The following is a 20,601-nucleotide window of genomic DNA, read 5'->3' on the forward strand; positions in this document are numbered from 1 at the left end:
TACAAGGTCTATTCTGGGATGATCACTATGCTTATCAGAAATCTATTGGAAGATTTGTAAATACTAAATTCAGATATTGGATTTGTGGACAGAATTGTATATTAAGTTTTCTTTGTGTGCAAGCAAACAATTGATAATATAGGAGCTTTATTGAGCTTTTAATTTAGTTTCCATACAAAATTTTGTAAGGACTGATAAACAAGTGCCATTTGCACTTATTAGATTTTAAATGGTAAATTTATGCCTATCTTCTGCTGAGAGTAATGTTTAAACTTAAAATTTGTCTTGTGTAATCGCATGTTTGTTCATTTGTCAAATTAAAGTCTTTTTGGAAAAGTGCAGGTTTTGTATTGCAGGGTTCATTGAAGGAATTATTGATGCTTTGTACATAGATTTTATTTAATCAGTTTGCTAAGTCATGTTTGGTGTTTTCAATTAAATTCATGTGTTGTGCTTTTGAGTCACTTTTTTTAGCTAGAAAGTGAGGATTTGCTAGCTATTGTAGGTTTTACTTTCACGAAATTATATAAAAATCTCGTGTAGAAGTTTTGATAAGCTTTGTGCCTTTGCCTAAGAACAAAAAGATGGGCAATTTCTTTAGCTTGTCTGCATTATGTGTTTGGAACCTTAGGATTTAACTTGTACAAATCTCTAAAAGCTAGAGGTCGTTTCCTTAGGATTCTAGGGTTTAGTTTTGTTCATAGGGAGCTTCCCTTTTAATTTGAAGAAAGGTTTATCTTTACGTGCTGTTCCATTTTGTTTTGTATTGAAAAGTGCAAATTAAAATGCTAAGACATCTCTTTTTGTGCCAAAAACAAAATCAATATTGTTTATAACTTTATCTATCAAAATAATATAATTCCTATTTGTTCCATGGAAAAAAAAATGACATGTAGTGTGAAGTTTATAATTAAATATTTTTGTTAATCAGTTATGGTAGAAGAGGTAATTGTTAGGAGAAAAATAATTAGCGCTAGTTAACATCCAAGCTCGAAATTGTGAAATAATATAAAGGGGAATTGGATGTAAATTTGCTTGTTTGAGTTTAAAAAGTGGAAGAAAAACTTATTTTCCTTTTTATTTGTGTTGTTTACAACTAGTTCATTCAATGCAATATGATATCAAACAAGATTCTGCAAAAGTAATGGGATTATTATTCAAATAGGTTATCACATGGTTCAGGATTGTCTTCAAATCTTAGTTTGGATTGTAACCTTTACTTCTATTTACTATAGTTGATTGATATCTAAGACTATGCAACTAAGGTACGCAGAATACTGTCATTGTTTTTTCCTTTCACTTCAATAAAAATATTTTTAGTTTTTTAATTTTTCAGTTGATAAGAAAATAGGAATTCATCATTCTTCAATGAGGATGAAGAACAGTAGTTTGGAAGGTCTTCTCTATTCTCATCATCTTACCTTTATAGGTTTAATATCTCTGGGTATGCTTGTCATGATTATTGAAGATGAAAGGGGATTTGTGACAAATGGATAGCATATGAACATAGGCTTATTATAGTTCTTTACATAATACGGAGTCATATAAGATCATTTTTATTGAGTGTTTGGTCAATAGTTAAAATAATAATATATGGTATAATTAGCCTATGAAAATTGGGCACCTATTTGTCAGTGCCCTTACTCTAATATGTGTATATATAAGTTGCCATCATCTAATAGACCTTTACAAGACTTGCACAATTGTCGATAAAGTTTATTTATGGTTTAGTAGTCATGATAAATGTGAATAACATCCTCCTCAATCATCTCCACCAGCTCATTTGCCATAAGATTGTCTTCTTGTCTGCTCATTACATGGCTAAAAGATATAAATTTAAAAACTTTGAGTGATTCATTTTTGAAAGTTTGTAAGACGCTTCAAAAAGCTTGCATTTTGGTTGTTGCTGCTAGAAAGGGGAACAAGTGGGCTATTACTAGAGACCTCAAGGCTATTATTAATGATTCCTTGGTTGAGGAGTGATCATGGCTTGGACTATATGTTTAATGATGTTCTTGGAACTCAATTTGTGGAGATGTTATATCCATTGCTTGTTGAATTATGATGGTTCTCTTCTCCAAGTACTTTTTTAGAATACTATTGCTTCGCAAGGTATCATCTTTCTTACTAAGATGCACACAAGCCTTGAGTGGGCTCTCCTTCTAGTCATAGGTTATGTATGGGCCTCTACCTCCTAATAGGAAATTCATAGATTTGGGCATTGCCGTGGTTCAGGTGGGGAAGCTTGTCTCTTCTACAATAGCTTTCATTATAGGGTTTTGTGGTTGTCCTTTGATTTGCATTCTAGATATATGTGGTTCTAGGTTCAGAGGGTTTGCCTCCACTTTGGGATGTTTTCATTGCTTCCTGCTATCTCCCACTTGCTTTGTTTGATAATACACATTGAAGGAGGTCCTTACCTTGATCTCTATCTAGAAATTTCCCACTACTCCACCTTGGTTGATGTTATCCTTATCAGTGAGTTAAATGCATATTTTTCATTGTCTTTATTCTAGTCTCTGTATGTTTTAACTTTGCTCACATTACGAACTTGGTGATCATAACGAGCTAGGACTTTAGTTGATTGACTTTTTTTAGAGGATTTGATCTAACAGTTTTGGTGCACCAAAATGTACAAGTGCAACACGCCATTACACCTTAGACCAGCCCAAATCCTCATTTTCTAATTTTTGACCCTTTGGTAGACACCTGTAAATTTGGAGCGTGGCTGTGCAATGTTATAGGTGACCAGTCAAGATGATCGTTTGGCTTTCCTAATGGTCATAAATGGCTAGTTCGTCCCACTCACGGCCTATATTATGATTCATTCCCTTATATTTTCTAGAATACTGATTATTTGCAACTATATGCTACTGGATTTGACTCTCAATTTATCCTATCATTATTCCTTTGGCCCTTCAATGTGAATTTAGTTCCTAGGTTTCTTGATGAAGATAATAGCATCCCTCTCCCTTTCAACCTCTTCATTGGTCCTTGGGTATAATTTTTTGTAGCCAGGCATCTAGAAAACTCTTTGAAGTGCATCTCTTGGCCCCCTGGATTCTGCACCCTACCCCTTCTTGATTTGCCCATTAGCCAGGGGTTTGCTTGCTTGGGTTGAGGTAGGAGCTTGTACTTTAGTGGAGTAACCAGGAGAATCCCTGATTGGAAGGAGAAATATTGCTTTATGTGAATGACCTTTACTTGTTTGCATACAAAAGAAATGAGAAAGCCAAACACAGAAACTGCTTCAGCAACAAATATCTTCTGTTTCATAATTTTATAATTTAGACACACAATACAATAGCAGTTACAATTTACTACACTGGTACACTTACTGGGGTGAACCCAGTATGCAGATCTGTCTCCTTGAAGCACTTGATGATACTTTGTAACGAGCATGTCTGACACTTTAATGGTGCTGATGGTGCTCTCATAGTCTTGATGATGTCCTGCACTACAAACTGCTGTTGCATGAGAGGTATCATTCCTAGAGAACAAGCAAATAGTGGATATAGCTGAGGTTTTTTGTCCCAAGCGTCAAATCTGTTGTAGCGTTTTTGTTATAATTTCCAAAAAGGTGTCCTTTCTGTTTTCCCTCATGCCTCTTATAACCCACTACCTACTACATTTCTCAATCAGTGGCAATCACTTCCTCAAATGGTGGCAGTTAACTGATAAAGAACTCTCTCATTTGTGGCCATCTAACTAACAAATCATTCCTTCAATTAAGGCAGACAACAGGCAGGTTAACTGGGGAGTTAATCAACAACTGTGGAAGTAACTCAGTGCCCTACTCCACTATTCAAGTTTCCTAACTGAAAGCCCCAGCCGCTGCTCATTTGAAAGAAATAAAGACATAGTCACTCCCTAAGTGAAGACTCAGTGGCCTTATTTTAAACACAAACATTTGTAATTGAAAACTCAATCCTATCTAACAACTTACAGAAAACTCATTCAGTGCTGCAGATAAAAAGGGGACATTACTCTTTGTATGCTAGGATATATTATATTTGCTTTCATTTAATTTCAAGCAAAATTTTTGTTCCTATTTGTTTAGATTTATTAGCTTTTCTATTTTGAGCATTGCAGTTAGTTTGGTTTTTAAATATTTATTGTTCAATTATAAAAATAGATTAGCCTAGAAACCTTATATAAATTAATAGTGGAATATGCCAACAAACTGTTGTTGGCCCTGCTGCTTATGATGAATCTGATAGGTGTTACATTGATTTATGTATGCTAGGATATGTTATATTTGCTTTCATTTCATATGAAGCAAAAAATATTATTCCTAGTAGTTTTGATTTATTTATTTCCTATAGCATATCTTTCCCATTTTGAGGATTGCAATTAGATGAGTTCTAAATTTTACTGTTCAATTATAAAAATAGATTATTGTAGAAACCTAATCTTGATAAATAGGGGGTACATGAACAAACTGCAATAGTTCCTATTGGTTATGGTCAACCCTTTAAGTATTGATAGGTGTGAGTTTGTTCTCCTCCCTCTCCTTTCCTTGTATCATTCTATGAACACACACTGGTGGGGTTTTTCCATCTATATTAGAAAAGTTGTTTTGTTTTACATTTTATGTTAGTGTAGCTTCTTTTAGGGTTAGGACAAATTATCATAAGTTGTTTTATGTTTCTTGTTTGTGTGTTTTTCATTACCATTAAAAATAAATTTGGGTTGTGGTTCCCTAAGTTTGCTTTTTGTATGGCCGAAGTGCGGGCACCCATATTGGGTTTGACTAGGGTACCTAGTTTGAGTTGAGTCTAGGCTGTTTGGTTCCATGTATGGTGTGAGATTGGGACCTGGCAAAGTCCTAGTCCAGGTTGAGGACCCTGGGCAGTAGAACCTGACTTCATCAGTTAGCAGTGAATTTGGCAAGGCAGTTTAAATATAGAGGCATAATTTTTGGACAGCTTCCATGTTGAGAGATGCTACCAGGTCATCTAACACTTTACATAAAACAAATTCCTGAAAGGTTATAGAAATTAATTCAATGCAGTTTCTTATATTAGGTGAACCCCTTGAGTAGTGATAGGTGTTAGATTATTCTCCTCCCTTCTGTCTCCTTGTATCATTTTATGAGCACACACTGTTGGGTTTTTCCATCTATATTAGAAAAGTTGTTTTGTGTTGCATTTTATGTTAGTGTAGCTATTATTAGAGTTAGGACAAATTATCATATGTTGTTTTATGTTTCTTGTTTGTGTGATTTTCATTACAATTAAAAATAAATTTGGGTTGTGGTTCCCCAAGTTTTCTTTTGGTATGGTTAAAGTGTGGGGCGCCCATATTGGGTTTGACTAGGGCACCTAGTCTGAGTTGGGCTTAGGCCGTTTGGCTCCATGAATCGCATGAGATTGAGACCTGACAAAGTCCCAGTCCAGGTTTTGGAACCTGGGCAGTAGAACCTAACTTCATCAGTCAGCAGTGAATTTGGCTAGGCAGTTTAAATATAGAGGCATAATTTATGTATAGCTTTCATGGTCAGAGATGTTACTAGGTCATCTAGCACTTTTACATTCATTCAAGTGAACTCTCATTGTCAAGCTTGAACAACAAATCTCTGAAAGATTATAGAAATTAATTCAATGCAGTTTTTTGTATTAGAGCTCTTTACTTTAAGAATGCAATAGGCTCAATTGGTAATGGGGAACCCTTTGAGTAGTGAAAGGTGTTAGTTTGTTCTCCTCCCTCCCTCCCCTCTCCTTGTATCATTCTATGAGCACACACTATTGAGGTTTTTTCATCTATTTTAGAAAAGTTGTTTTGTTTTACATTTTATGTTGGTGTAGTTAGTATAGCTACTTTAAAGGTTAGGACAAATTATCATATGTTGTTTTATGTTTCTTATTTGTGTGTTTTTCATTACAAGTAAAAATAATTTTGGGTTGTGGTTCCCCAAGTTTGCTTTTGGCATGGCCAAAGTGTGGGGAGCTCATAAGAAATCAATTCAATGCAGTTCCTTGTATTAGAGCTCTTTTTAACTTTAAAAATAAGTGCTAGTGTCTTTGCTACTGTCTTTCTTGAGTTAAATTTTGTTCTCCATCCCTTGTGAAAGGATTCATGATTTACAACCTGGAAACCTTATCTGTTTCATTTATCACAATAAGGGCTGCAAGATTTGTAGTAATGATTGCTATAGAATAAGGTTGAATGAATTTCCATGTAGAACCAGTGATGACAATTACTTTACCTATGATGAATTCTCATTTAGGCCTTTGAAGGTGTTAGAGGCTCATATAGGATCTTAAATTCAGAAATGCATTTGATTTTGATGTGCACAAAAGCAAGATTGATATGTCTTTGCCTTTTTAACTACTGCTAGCTTTTTGGAGCAACCTAAAGTTGAAAAATATGAGATAGTATTGTTTTGGAAATTTTCATTCCCTTGTACAATTTCTTTTGCTTAAGGCTTTGTAGTTGATCAGAGTTGTGCAAGTTATATGTAAAAGCATAGTGAATATGTTAGAACTAAATTAGAGTAGAATATATTATTTAGTCTTTACTTTAGAAAGAAGCAGGTTGTTACATGGATGACTATGTTTATCCATAATTAAGTATAACTGTTAAATCAAAATGGGTGCCAAAATTGAAAAATATTAAATTTACAGCACATTTCATATTTCCTTGCAGTTTGTTTTCACTTTTCATTTCAATTCTTCAATTATATTTGAGTGAGATGAATGCAATTCAGATTCCAGGAGTCTCAAAACTTATATATTTTCTGGTTTGACATATTGCCAGGTCACTCTTTCTGGTAATCAACAACCTGTACGCACAGAGATTACAGAAGCTGCAATGGAGTTGGGAGCTGAGGTAAGAGTTTTTCATGACCGGTAAAAGATCACAAGGGAATGACTTTATTGGAATGTAACTTAATCTTATATTTTTTAAACAGACAATTAATAAATAACCATATTATAAGATGATTTTGGGATTTTGGTTGTTGATATTTATGTTGGCAATAAGGTTTCATGGGTTTCAGGGAATAGGTATTTTGGAAGATGTGGACGTGTAGCATCCAACTCTAGGGTTGGGTAGCCTGTATGTTTGAGAGAAAGAATTTGAATTTTCAATAAAAAAGTGTAAAATCTAGGAGCCTTACTTTGAAATCGAGTCATTGATTTATTATGATGATTTTATTGGAATGTAACTTAATCTTATATTTTTTAAACAGACAACTAATAAATAACCATATTATAAGATGATTTTGGGATTTTGGTTGTTGATAATTATGTTGGCAATAAGGTTTCATGGGTTTCAGGGAATAGGTATTTTGGAAGATGTGGACGTGTAGCGTCCAACTCTAGGGTTGGGTAGCCTGTATGTTTGAGAGAAAGAATTTGAATTTTCAATAAAAAAGTGTAAAATCTAGGAGCCTTAGTTTGAAATCGAGTCATTGATTTATTATGATGATTTTATTTGAATGTAACTTAATCTTATATTTTTTAAACAGACAACTTATAAATAAGTAAATAACCATATTATAAGATGATTTGGGGATTTTGGTTGTTGATTATTATGTTTGCAATAAGGTTTCATGGGTTTCAGGGAATAGGTATTTTGGAAGATGTGGACGTGTAGCATCCAGCTCTAGGGTTGGGTAGCCTATGTGTTTGAGAGAAAGAATTTGAATTTTTAATAAAAGAGTGTAAAATCTAGGAGCCTTACTTTGAAATCGAGTCATTCATTTATTATGATGATTGATTTAAAAATTAAATATTGAAAATTGAATTATCTGTTTACTTATCCTTTCAATTTTTTTGTGTCAGTTATGATTCTTGGCTTAATAATTTGGTCTTCTTTAATGCACTGAAGTCTTGTGAATAGTGACATAATATTCTATTAATATTTTGAAATTAGAACCACAGGTATATTGAGAAGAACCATATTTGTGTCTATTATTCAATAATAGAAAATTCAATTGGTTAACGCAAAAGTGGATCTTCAAAGATCAAATTTCAGATAATAAATTGGGCTTAGGTTCTTTTACATCTATGGCAAGGTCATTGAAACCCTCCTTTACATTGTCATTTGCAAGTGTTTCGTGAATGGATTTTGTACACTAAGTTTTTTATATTGAAGCTATGAGTTCGTTTATCCTTCTTTATGACCAACATTTAATTGTCTTTTTCATACAGTTTTGCTTCTTTCATGCGCACTGAATTCATGATTTAGTTAACTCATGGTTGTGCATACCACAACTTGGGAGACTTCAGTCAGACAGCAGTATTTACATCCTTAACACCAGTTTCTTGGTCCCAAATCTTTGGATGGTTCCCAATTCACACAGCTTTAGCAAATTTTGATTACCATCTATATCTGGGCATCAATCTCATTACTTCTACAATTCTTCTCCTATGTTTTCTTTGCTTCATCATATTATTAGGACTTATCAACTCTTGTTCATTTGTTATAGATGCACTCAGAAGTTGTCATTTTTCTTGGAAAATGTGTTTTTTGCATTTCTTTTGGCCTTTTTTAGCTTAAGGGGACATTTTTACATTAATAAAACAAATAATGGAATAGTTACTTACGAAAAAATGTAAATCACTACTTTTCTCATGATTACCTGCCCAGAAACCTGTAGAGTGGTAGTAAACCAAAATTAGAAAGGTCTAGTATGGGAGGAAACCATCATCAAACCATATCTGAAGAGTGGGCATCCTTTGATTCTTCCAGCCCACAAAGGAATGAATAAATCGGGTATTGAATCATCTCATCTTCTCTGTCTGGGACTGAAAAAATCAATGGTAACTTGCAATATCCTGAAAGAACCAGAGTGTTGACTTGAGCATATTTCCTTTTGGATTTTAAGGGATTCACTATTTAAATTGCTTTAATGGGCCAAGGACTTCATTATTTTTATATTCTAAGTTCTTTGGTGTTTGAGGTTCAGACAGAAAGCTTTGTTGGAATTTTAGTTCTTCATGATAGTCAGTTCCTTAAATAAAATAAATTAATGGAAGAGTACTTAGTCATGAGAAAATACAAACCACCAAACTGTGTCCAAAAAACAGGCATCCTTTGATGTTCAATGTTGTATGTGAAATTTGGAAATTCCATTCAACTCATCTTCATCACTTGGCACCCAAAAGGTAAAGTATTGAATTAAACACTGCCTTGTGGAGTTAAAGGGCTTCACTATTTTAATACCTTGACAGACAAAGGACTTTACTTTCTCCATGCTGTTTGGTGTTTGATGACTTGATGGAATAGAAAGCTTTGTGGAGCTTCAGTTCTTCACGATTGCCAGTTCCTCGTGGAAATCAAGGTTTTCATGATTCTTCATAGACTAAACTAGACCACACAAAATGCACAGGGGATATCATGAAAAGGACCAACTTGAGGAGATTCCTAATGATCATTTGCACCTCACATCACAAAAACCCCAAAGCCTAGATTGCTGGTTCAGGTTTGGCTTCAAGGGTTGTGTATGGTGGGTTTAGTCTGATTGCACAAAATGTCATGCCCCTGCCATAAGAAAGATATTGATGCCCTAGAAAATCGTTTTACTCTAAGACTTCACTATTTTCTATACAAGGAATAAGAAATCAGACAGCAAGGATGGTAACAAGCAAAGGAAATCACGTGACGGCAAAGTTCAATTATGTGTTAGACAGCGACCCACACTTCTGCAGCAATAATTGATTTTATTATTAAAAATTGAAGGGATCATTAAGAAATGCGATTAAGGATAATCCATGGCAGCGATTGATGATGAGAGGGCATCATTCACATTCGAAGAGGCATGACCATTTCTGGACGGGCAGAAACCTTCCAAAGGTCGTCACTCTTCAGGAAGACATTAAGATATAAAAGGAGGAAAGCCACGATGAGGACAGGACATCAAGGCTAATTACATCTGCATCAAGGAAAGTAGTTCAATCAGCATCAACACTCATAAGAGCAGATCAACTCCTAATATATATATCAGCAATCAGGCAAACAGATCAGATATGAAATTATTGTTTACTGCAGGCAATAGTAATCTTACTCCATTTGTGGTATGCAGCATAATAGTACTCTTATGATTAATTATTCTCATATAGACATAGATAATAATATGCAATGCAATATTATACTTGATACATAACCTCCCCTACATTGGATATGAGAAATAATATTGAATATCTGATTCTTAAATTGCTGCAATCAATCATGAGGGGGTTAATAGGGGAATACGAGGAGGGGAAACTGTGACGAGGTCCTCTTCTAAGTACACTACCCCATGGTGGATGACTGATGTGTCTGCCACATGTGGGCCAGGGGGGGCAAAGGTGTATCCTGCCCTTGGGCTTAGAAGGGAGGGATGCGCAGGACACCCTATTGTGGTTTCCCCATCAACCTCTACCATGGTTGATTGCCGAATGGGATTAAAGGGGTCTTAATCATAGAAGGGTGGATAAGGTAGCATGGATAGGGAGGGCAGGTACAAGTTTACCCACTAAGCACACCACCTCATATGGATGGCGGACTGCCACATGGGGCGAAGAGGGATGGTATATCCGCTCTTGGGCTTAGCATGTGGACAGCTTCGGGTGCCTTATCATGTTTCTCATCCAAGCCCTATTATGGTTTAACTCCAATTATGCATTATAGATATTGTGTAGTTCACATAAAATTGAAATAGTTATGAATATATGCTATCTAAACCTAGTTGAAATGGTTGCTCTATGAATTATACTTTCAATACTTGTCTAACATGATTGCAGGTTTTATCTTGATGAATACGTTTTATTGATAAAAATATGATTCTAACTATGTTAAGTTTTATTATTTTACTAACTTGTGATTCTAGGGCAAAAAATTAGGGTAATCCCAAAAGGGGACACTACATAAAATATATTTTAAATATGAAAATGGTCAGAGTTTGCACAAAGTATACAAAATTAGTATTAGAACACAACTGCTAATTGATAATTTAATTTCAAATGTTAAGATAAATCAAAACGGCTTATGTGTGTTAAAAATGCAGCAATTTGCTCTTCGTCAAGGTCATCAACATCATTAATTGGTTCATTAGAAGCTACCACAAGTACTGCCATTGTCACTCCCGCTAGTGGAACTATGCATTCTTGTGTAGCACCCTGTGCCCCTCATCATCCCAATGCCTCATTGCACCCTCCTTGTACTCACTTGTGTGAGCTGAAGTGCAATTTCAATGCACATAACTCTTTTTTTTTTTTCTAGTTCCTAACTGATTGCACTTTAATTGAGTGGATCTACATTGTTTATTCATTAGAACTACAAGTAATGCTAGTGCCACTCCCACTAGTTGCACTATGTGTTCTTGTGTAGCATACTTGTGCTCATCATTGATCAAGATTGGAGACTTCGGAAAACATTGCCCCCTCACACCCGACTTGCTTGTTTGTGTGAGATGAGGTGCAATTTGGAATGCACATGCACCAACACCTTTGTTGTTTTTGCTTCTAACCAATTGTACCTAATTCAGTGGATAAAGGAGTGTTCTCTAGTCTTCTCAGTTGAGAACTATGTTCTACAGGACGTGTTCCCAGTCCTCTAGTTTTAAAATGACGAAAAGTTCCCAATATGTGTATATGTGTCCTTGACATAAAAGAATCTTGTTTGTTCGAGTCATTTAATGTGTTTAACGGTTGAGGGATTTGTTTGAGATCTATGTCCAAGTGGCAAAGAGGAATCAATGGTTTTGTTAGGCAGGTTCTGTTTGATAGAGTTTCATTCAGTTAGAGATTGCTCGAGCTATGTCTTAGAACCTGACACCATTAGTCCCAAAGCTGTTAGTTCCTCTCATTTGTCGACTCTTGAGGTGTGTGCAAAGTGAACAAAAAACAACTCTATTGCATGTTTCAAATAAATACTACGTGCTAGTTTTATTTTCAAAAAAAGTTCATTTGTATTAGTTTTATATTTATATTTATCTTTTAGTTTTTAAATTAAATGTATTTATTAATAATTATAATTTTTTAAATTATTACTATATATTTTAGGTTAGATTTTAATTTCAAAATATATTTAAATTTTGATAATTATAATTTTTTAAATTATTACTATATATTTTAGGTTAGATTTTAATTTCAAAATATATTTAAATTTTAATAATTATAATTTTTTAAATTATTACTATATATTTTAGGTTAGATTTTAATTTCAAAATATATTTAAATTTTAATAATTATAATTTTTTAAATTATTACTATATATTTTAGGTTAGATTTTAATTTTAAAATATATTTAAATTTTAACATAGTAATTTTTTTCTTAATTTAAATGTTAACCTTATAAAAACGTGAGTATTCCTCATATGCTACCGTCCTCCCACTGCCCACGAGCTGCTTGAGGAAGAAGAACTCACAACCTACTAAGAGTTGAGACAAAATCACTACAAATTTACTGTTTTACTGTGCTTCTCTGGGTTTTGGGGATGACAACTTTACTCCAATTTTTTTAAAGATTTTTGGGACTAAAAAATTTCCCTAGATTTTGGGGATGGCAAATTGTTTTTCATATTTTGGAGATGATGGTTAAAGTAATAGATACAATTAATATTTGAATTTTCAAAATTCGAATGAATGAAATTTACCTAAAATTAACATAAGTAAACCAAAAGAAGTTAGAAAATTTAAAGAGCAAGTGCAATAATAGTTCATCGATTCCATAAAGAAGTTAGATAATGATAATCTTAATATGAAGCATGGTATATTGAGAGCTGCCAAAAATAGAACTGTTGCATCAACTCTCAATGCAAAAGGGACTAATCAACTCTCAAAAATGAAGAGACATACGAGATGAAGATCACAGGATGATCTCCATGGAGTTAGGCCGATGTTGGATGATGACTACTCATGTTGTGACGAAGTCAAAATTTATCATACAATTATAGAACTTATAATGGAAATAATGATTATATGAGCTCATTATTACATGGGTTGCATGATGTATGCCAGGGTATTCCAATCAGGGATGGCTTTAAGTTTATTTAGCCATTTTCAAATTTATTGCAATGTATATGGCACTAATTGTTCATTCAAGCCAAAATGTTTGTAATATGTATATCGTATTTACATATTGTGGGTCCACACTCGATACCATAAAAAATACAAACTAAATTCGTGGAGGAAAAGTACTCCCGAGTATCTCGAGAATGGCAAGTATCCTTTTCTAAGATTTTATTTTTAAAATCGCAAATAAATAGATTAGAACGATTACACCATTAAGCATGCAAGGAACTGCACTGTCCTATCCAAGTACCTCTAATTTTATTTTCTTCCCTTCTAAGAAGGGGTCACCATGCTAGGTAGTATATTATTAGTTTCATTGAATTAATGCTTAAATTGGCAATGTAGGGTTGCTGAAAGATGCAATTTTGTTAATGAACTTCGACTTACTGAGTGAATAATAATAATAAAAAATTTCATAGATAAACTTGTTGTAGCAAGTACTATGATTTTTTAAGCTCAGTTTTTATTTTGAGTAGAAGTGCGTGATTTTTGCAGAAACTTTCTGATTTGGTTACAGAAGCATACAAGGATGCACATCAAAAGAGTGTTCAGGTGATGATGACTATCATTTTTTAGTATTTCAATGTTCAAAGTTCTTTTATAATACAATTCCTTAATAAGCGTCTTAATTTTCTCAAGTCTTCCTTTTTGTGAAGTTCACTGGCTGATGGCTGATGGCTGATGGCTGATTTCCTGTTTGTGTCAGGCCATGAAAGAAAGAATGAAAAATCTTGCGCAGAGCCTTGGTATGCCCCCTGGGCTTGGAATTGGGGATGGGCCAAGCTAATCTGTTCTAGACTCATAGTTAATATCTTTGGAGACCGGTTAGACTCAATTTTGTATATGATGGAGGATGAAAACATTGCTTCTAGTTCTTTATTAGCACAGCGGCAATTCAATGTGGGGATGCTTTTTATTCTCATAGGCGACGAGGAGGAAGAATTCATTCTTTGTATCTGTTTTAATAATAAAATATCCAGTGTTTTATTAGCACAAATGAAGTCAAAATATTATCGGATGTTACCTTTTAACAAAGAAAATTTGGCTAATTTCTTACAATGCTTGAATATGTCAACTGGACTTTCTTCAACATTGGTGCAACTTGGGCATCTCATATTTTACAGACTGAATTTTCGTTGATATAAATTCCCTGTACGAGTCACAGAAAATCTTATTCTTCGAAGTACCCTTATGATGGAAAATAATTATATACATATAAAATATTTCATACTCGTAACGAACTTTCTCGGTGAGCTGATCCAGGAATGTTGCACACGAGCGGATAGGGCTTTTCAACGGCTCTTTGCAAAGGACTTGACAATTACCATGCACAAGGCCCGCTTTTTTGCATCTTTGGTTTACATCCATTCAAATGACTCTCGAAATGGTGTTGGAGCAGGGGACGTGGCTCTCCTTTCTTTGCCGAACCATTAAATAATTTGAATGGCAAAGATAGAGACTCTGCTGCATACGTGCATTGCTCTAGTATTATGTTGCTCACTTTTTAAGTCACAGTGCGGTGTTTACCTCGCAGTAATATGTTTTATTTCCTTGATTGGTATTGCTTAACTTATCAATTTCATTTGAATGTAATGCTGTTCTTTATTCTATGTATGATTTAGTAGATTTTCCCCTGAAGTGACTAAAAAAAGTTAATATGACAACAGAATAAGGCAGTCGACTCTTACATTGTTTAAAACAAGAATTATAATACCAGCAAATTCAATCTCTTATATTATTATATTAAAAAAAAGCTTCCACAAGGACAGTCAAAGGTGCAATATATTTATTTCCATTTTCATTCTACTCCATACCTCTTGCATTGAGAGTACAGATTGCAGGTTTGAAGAGGGCAATTTAAAGGAGATCAATCTATATCCTGTTCCCGGCTTGTGTTTCAGGAGATGTGTCGTTTTGGTGTGTAGTGATGCTAGTTTTGATTTTTAAGTTCGCAGGAATTAAACATATCAAAAATTAAAAAGTTTTTGTGGAGTCGCAAAGACTCTTTTTATTTGTCTCCTCGATAGTTGGACCATGTCCTCTTGGCCCCTAAGGCTGCTGCGCACAAGTAGCAACTGAATGAAGTAAATTGTAACCTGGAAATTAGAAAAAGCATTTGATTGCCAACTAAATTATGTACTAGCAGTCACAACTTGGTGTGCAATGGGTACACCAAAGAGGTGTGGACGGAAGGTTAAGCAGGGAAATTATGGTCTATTTTTTATGTACATTTGTGTTGTACATGAGATCAATTGGTAGAGAGATGTATTGAGGTGATGAAAGGTAGATATAGGGGTAGAGAGATATGAAGAGATAATGAGATAGGTAGAAGAAAGAAAGAGAGATAGAGATAAAGAGGCAAAAAGATGCAGATAGAGAGGTCTAGAGAGAGAGAAGGGGGAGGATTGGGTGGGAGTGAGCTGGAAGACAGAGAATAGATGGAGAGAGGGGGAGATGGAGGGAGAGATAGGTAGAGAGGGGAAAGAGGAAGAGAGATATGTAGAGAAGAGGAAGGAGAGAGAGAAGCAGGGGGAGATAGGGAGAGATAGGTAGAGAGGGATTGAGAGAAGGGGACGAGAGGGAGATCTCTCTCTCTCTCTCTCTCTCTCTCTCTCTCTCTCTATATATATATATATATATATATATATATATATATGGGAGAGGGAGTTATATAGATAGAAGGTGATATAGAGAGATGGAATGGGATAAGGAAAGAGATAGGGAGATAGAGGTAGATGCATATATGGATGAAAAGAGTTAAGAGTGAGGAGTGTGAGGGACATTGGGAGAGAGATATATAGAGTGGAGAGATGGAGGGAGAGGGAGTGATATAGATAAAGGGAGAGATGGAGAGTAATAGGGAGATAGAGGTATGGATAGAAAGAGAAAGAAAGGAGCGAGAGATAGAGAGAAGATAGAGAGATAGAGATATAGGGAGGAGAAATAGAGTTAATAAGAGAGGATATATATATATGAAGGAAGGAGAAGAAGAAGAGAGGGGGAATAGTGGGAGAGAAGCAAAGTGACAAAGACAAGTAATAATATAGAGGTATGAAGAGAGAGAAAGAGGGGAAATATAGATAGAAAAGAAGATAGAGACAATGAGGGAGAAGTAGAAAACTCTCTCTCTCTCTCTCTCTCACACACACACACACACACACACACACACACACACACACACACGACAATGTCAAGTAATAATATAGAGGTATAAAGAGAGAGAGGGGGAAAGATGGATAGAAACAAAGATAGAGATAGAGAAGGAGAAATAGAATGTGTGTGTACACACACACACACATGACAATGGGGTAAGTGCACCAAGATGGTGAACAGAAAAGTGGCCACATGCCAAAAAAAAAACAATTTCATAACTCGTACGGGTTCTAAAATTTCAAAAACATGCTAGTCTTGGTAACACCAAGCCTAGAGAAAAAACAATTAAAAAAACCAAAAGTTTCTCAAAACCCGTACGGGTTTCAACATTTTTTTAAAATAAAAAAATTTAAAGTTTGAGAAACATATTTCTTTTGTTTCGGCCACGGGTTTGGCCATTTTCAATGCCAAAACCCATGGAACAACAGCAAGGAGAAGCCAAAAAAAGCATTGAACCCACACGAGTTTGCAACAATTTTTTATTTTCCCATCATCAAAAGCAATTTTCAACAATGGCACCCCGTCAAACAGGTAAGATTTGATTTGTTTGATTATTTTTCTTTGCATTTTAATTAAATTAGGCTTTTTTAATTGATTTAAGTTTTGTTTTTATTAATTTGATGTCAGATTCTTCAAGCAATCCCCAAAAATGAAATAGACAACAGAGACCTCCTCCTACACAAGCAACACAAGAAAACCCTGTTAACATTGCACAAGAGCAACAAGAAAACCCTTAAAATCTTGAAAATGCTGCTCTGACAATTTCAGGGTAGAGGGAAAGGCTCTGCGCAGGATAGACCTGGGGCCCATAGGGTGGTAGATCCACAACATAGGAGACGTACAACTCCTAAACCCATGGTTCATGTCACTATCCCTATATCTTTGAAGGAGTCTATGGAATTACAGACTCTTCAAGCAGCTGCATCATTGACTGATGTCATTGTTCAGCATGGGACATAGCTGGTTGGAGCAGAGGATGTACCAGCACCTACAATACCTCCTTCATCAACGACACCTCCTTCCTCAGCGGCACCTCATGCATCATTTGGCACGAGCCAACCCATTCAGCATATGTGCCCCACCTGCCAGGGTGTATGTTCTGGTGTAGACACTGACGTGGACGAGGATGGTGGGACATCTCATTCGTGTACATGTTGCGGGAGTAGATGCCATGCTTCCACTGCAGAGGATGTGGCCCTCACCGACGAACTGCTCAATATGTTGTACCCTCTCTATCAGACACAAGTGCGTTTAATTCTGTTTATGACATGTTATCAATTAAGTGACTAAATCTTATAAAAAGAAATGAATTTTTATTTTTAGAACAATTTAAAGTGACATATAAATAAAATGCATAACAGGGTGCAACAGGTGGTAGGAGTACACCACATACTATTCGGTCGATTCCACGGTCACGAGTAGTTTTGCCACCAGAGGTAAAGATTTGTAAATTTGTTAAAAATATAATAATAGATTGGATTCAAAATATATTTTGTTAATTATATGTATCATTACTTGATATTTTGTAGGGCTTATCAGTGGCTGAGATGTCCCAAGTTGATGATATCATGCTTTCAGCCATTGACTTTGGCCAAGATAGCTATGCAACACCATTTAGATTTATATATTTTTTACTTAAGTGATATATTAAATACATGCTCTTTTCCGTTATGTTAATTTTTTTCCATTAGTTTACCCCACCTGCCTCGAGGACATCTCGTTTGAGAAAGCCATCCTCTAGCACTTTGAGGCAGAAAAAAATATCCTCTCGGACACCCAAACGACAAAAGGTAATTCACTACAATTTAAATTCAATTGTTGAAATTTATTATGATTAAACATGTATATGTAGATATTGATAAATGCACTTAATTTATTTGTTCTATCTATAGAAACATATGGGGTTTACGGAATTAATGAATGCACCTGATGTCGATGAGGTTCAACAGAGGGAAGAGGTGATATCTTCATATTCACTTTGGATTGCATTCTTGCTTGTTCAAAATAACTAAATCCTTTTATGTCAATATCATATGTTATCATTTTTCATACAGGAAATGGTAATAGCTGCATTAGATTCGACAAGGCCTCCTAAGGTTACAGGAGAACTATACGAGGCTTCGGTGTGCATTTTTTCTACATATGTTAAAAATATTTGTTTTATCTAGTTTCTCAACAACTTTGGGTTATTAACTTGTATGATTGTCTTTAAACTATTATAGGCCCCTTGCAAACTTCCTAATGTTATTCTACCATTCCATTTCAGTAGAAGTCCTACACGTATATTATGGGATCCAACACGACCAAGGCAAAAGGTATGTCTGTCTTAGATCAACTCCTTTTCACTAAGTGCACAAACGGAGTTGAAACCGTCTAGTTAACTCCTTTTGGATCACTTACCATGGATATAGGAAATGGTCGTAACTGATTCATCTGTGACTTTGCCTTCTACGACCACAACACATCCATCTGAGGCTCCGGTATGCTTTAGTTTTTTAGTCTATTAATTTTTAGTTATTATGTGTTATTTGACATGTACGTCATTAACATGTATTAATGTTGTTTTACCAGTTATAGCCTCCTGTAGGACATCCCACAGATCCTCAGCCTCACCGAATTGTAGAAGACAAAGATGAGGTAATCAACATTTCAACTTCAAACAATTTAGAGTTCAGTATTTAGTTATTTTGATGTTATATTGAGAAAATATATCTGATTAGACATTTGAATTGTCCTTTTGCAGCCACGTACTGCTTCGAAGAGGCTCGATTTTGATGATCCGCCACAGTCATAGATATAGATAGAGACATATAGTTATATTTGTGGTCATTGAAGGGCCAATTTTTTATATATTCGACATTTGTATATGTATATATCGACTTTGACAGACATGGCACATGCCACATTTTTGTAACTATTATTGATTTGGCATCTATGCCATTTTTTGATATATGTACATGATTATTGTTCATTTTGATATATATGAAACTTGATATTCGATCCAATTTGTTCATTGATATACAAAACATGATATTCCTGAAACTTAGTTATTTGCTATTGAAATGTGATCCAATTTGTTCATTACTTGTAACTCATATGGCGTATACTTTTAAAGTATTTATTGCTCATATTGTGTATAACCAAGTACTGATACCGGTAATGTTGATATTCTGTATTTTGATTGAGTGAATTTGCTTTGAGTCCTTCGTGCGTGAAGAGATTGGAGTGAAGTTATTATTTCATAAACTCGTGCTTATGGAGCGAAGTTCATCATTTCAAGAACCAATTAAGACATTTCATGCTTAAGTTCATCATTTCATGCTTATGGAGTGAAGTTCATCATTTCATCACCTATAAAAGAAGAGTTGAAGCACTTAGTGAAGTTCATCATTTCATCATTTCATCACTTAGTGAAGTTCTGCTTGTCGTGGGAATGAACCGTCAGCGTGAGCGCGTTCAGGTGGCTGGGTTTACGCTAGGTGTTCCCTTGTCTCGCTCCCCAAGCCGTCCAATTGTTATGAGCCACCTCGTAGTGACGTTTTCCCTTGAGCGCTCAAAGTAGAAAAAACGGTCAAACTTTGACGTAGCCTAACTCGGAGACTGTGGCACTTATGGATGATCCGTTTGAACCTATGGGGTCGTGTTATCGCTGCCTACAAAATCCTATCTCCATTTCGGGCAACTCAATTTTGTTTTCTTATGGTGAGATTTTTTCCGTTGCATCAAAAACTGTCAAAAGCTATCAGTGAGAGGTGGCAAAATAGTGCATCTTTCGTTCTGCTTGTCGTGGGAACAAACCGTTAGCGCGAGCGTGTCCGGGTGGCGGGGTTAACACTAGGTGTGCCCTTGTCTCGCTCCCCAAGGCGTCCGATCATTACGAGCCACCTCGTAGCGACGTTTTCCCTTGAGCACTCAAAGCGGAAAAAATGGCCAAACTTTGACGTAGCCTAACTCAGAGACCGTGGCACTTATGGATGATTTGTTTGAACCTATGGGGTCATGTTATCGCTGCCTACAAAATCCTATCTCCGTTTCGGGCAACTCAATTCTGTTTTCTTATGGTGAGATTTTTTTCTGTTGCATCAAAAACTGTCAAAAGCTGTTAGTGAGAGGTGGCAAAATAGTGCATCTTTCATTCTTCTTGTCGTGGGAACGAACCGTTAGAGCGAGCGCGTCCGGGTGGCTGGGTTTACGCTAGGTGTGCCCTTGTCTCTCTCCCCAAGGCGTCCAATCGTTACGAGCCACCTCATAGCGACATTTTCTCTTGAGCGCTCAAAGCGGAAAAAATGATCAAACTTTGACATAGCATAACTTGGAGACCGTGGAACTTATGGACGATCCGTTTGAACCTATGGGGTCATGTTATCGCTGCCTACAAAATCCTATCTCGGTTTCGGGCAACTCCATTTCATTTTCTTGTGGTGAGATTTTTTCTGTCGCATAAAAA

General features: G+C 35.4%; 1 protein-coding gene and 1 long non-coding RNA gene across 3 annotated transcripts in view; both read left to right on the forward strand.

Annotated features, from left to right (window-relative positions):
- Positions 1-14,091, forward strand: part of LOC131072556 (nucleoid-associated protein At2g24020, chloroplastic) — a 38,037-nt gene extending 23,946 nt beyond the window's left edge. Inside the window, exons 5-7 of one of the 2 annotated variants that reach the window (XM_058008735.2) lie at positions 6,760-6,831; positions 13,497-13,553; positions 13,708-14,091. In XM_058008735.2, the coding sequence (XP_057864718.1) occupies positions 6,760-6,831; positions 13,497-13,553; positions 13,708-13,788 (210 nt within the window). In that variant the 3' untranslated portion in view covers positions 13,789-14,091. Of the gene's footprint in view, positions 1-6,759; positions 6,832-13,496; positions 13,554-13,657 lie in introns of both variants that reach the window. The other variant, XM_058008736.2, reaches the window with a different exon arrangement.
- A 3,572-nt stretch (positions 14,092-17,663) lies between these two features.
- Positions 17,664-19,134, forward strand: LOC131072530 (uncharacterized). The gene is made up of 5 exons (XR_009112699.2): positions 17,664-17,944; positions 18,047-18,469; positions 18,566-18,634; positions 18,726-18,791; positions 18,898-19,134. It is a non-coding gene; the product is annotated as an uncharacterized LOC131072530 (long non-coding RNA).
- Positions 19,135-20,601: the final 1,467 nt, after the last annotated feature.

Source organism: Cryptomeria japonica, chromosome 10 (genome assembly GCF_030272615.1).
Source record: "Cryptomeria japonica chromosome 10, Sugi_1.0, whole genome shotgun sequence".
NCBI classification, from domain to species: Eukaryota; Viridiplantae; Streptophyta; class Pinopsida; order Cupressales; family Cupressaceae; genus Cryptomeria; species Cryptomeria japonica.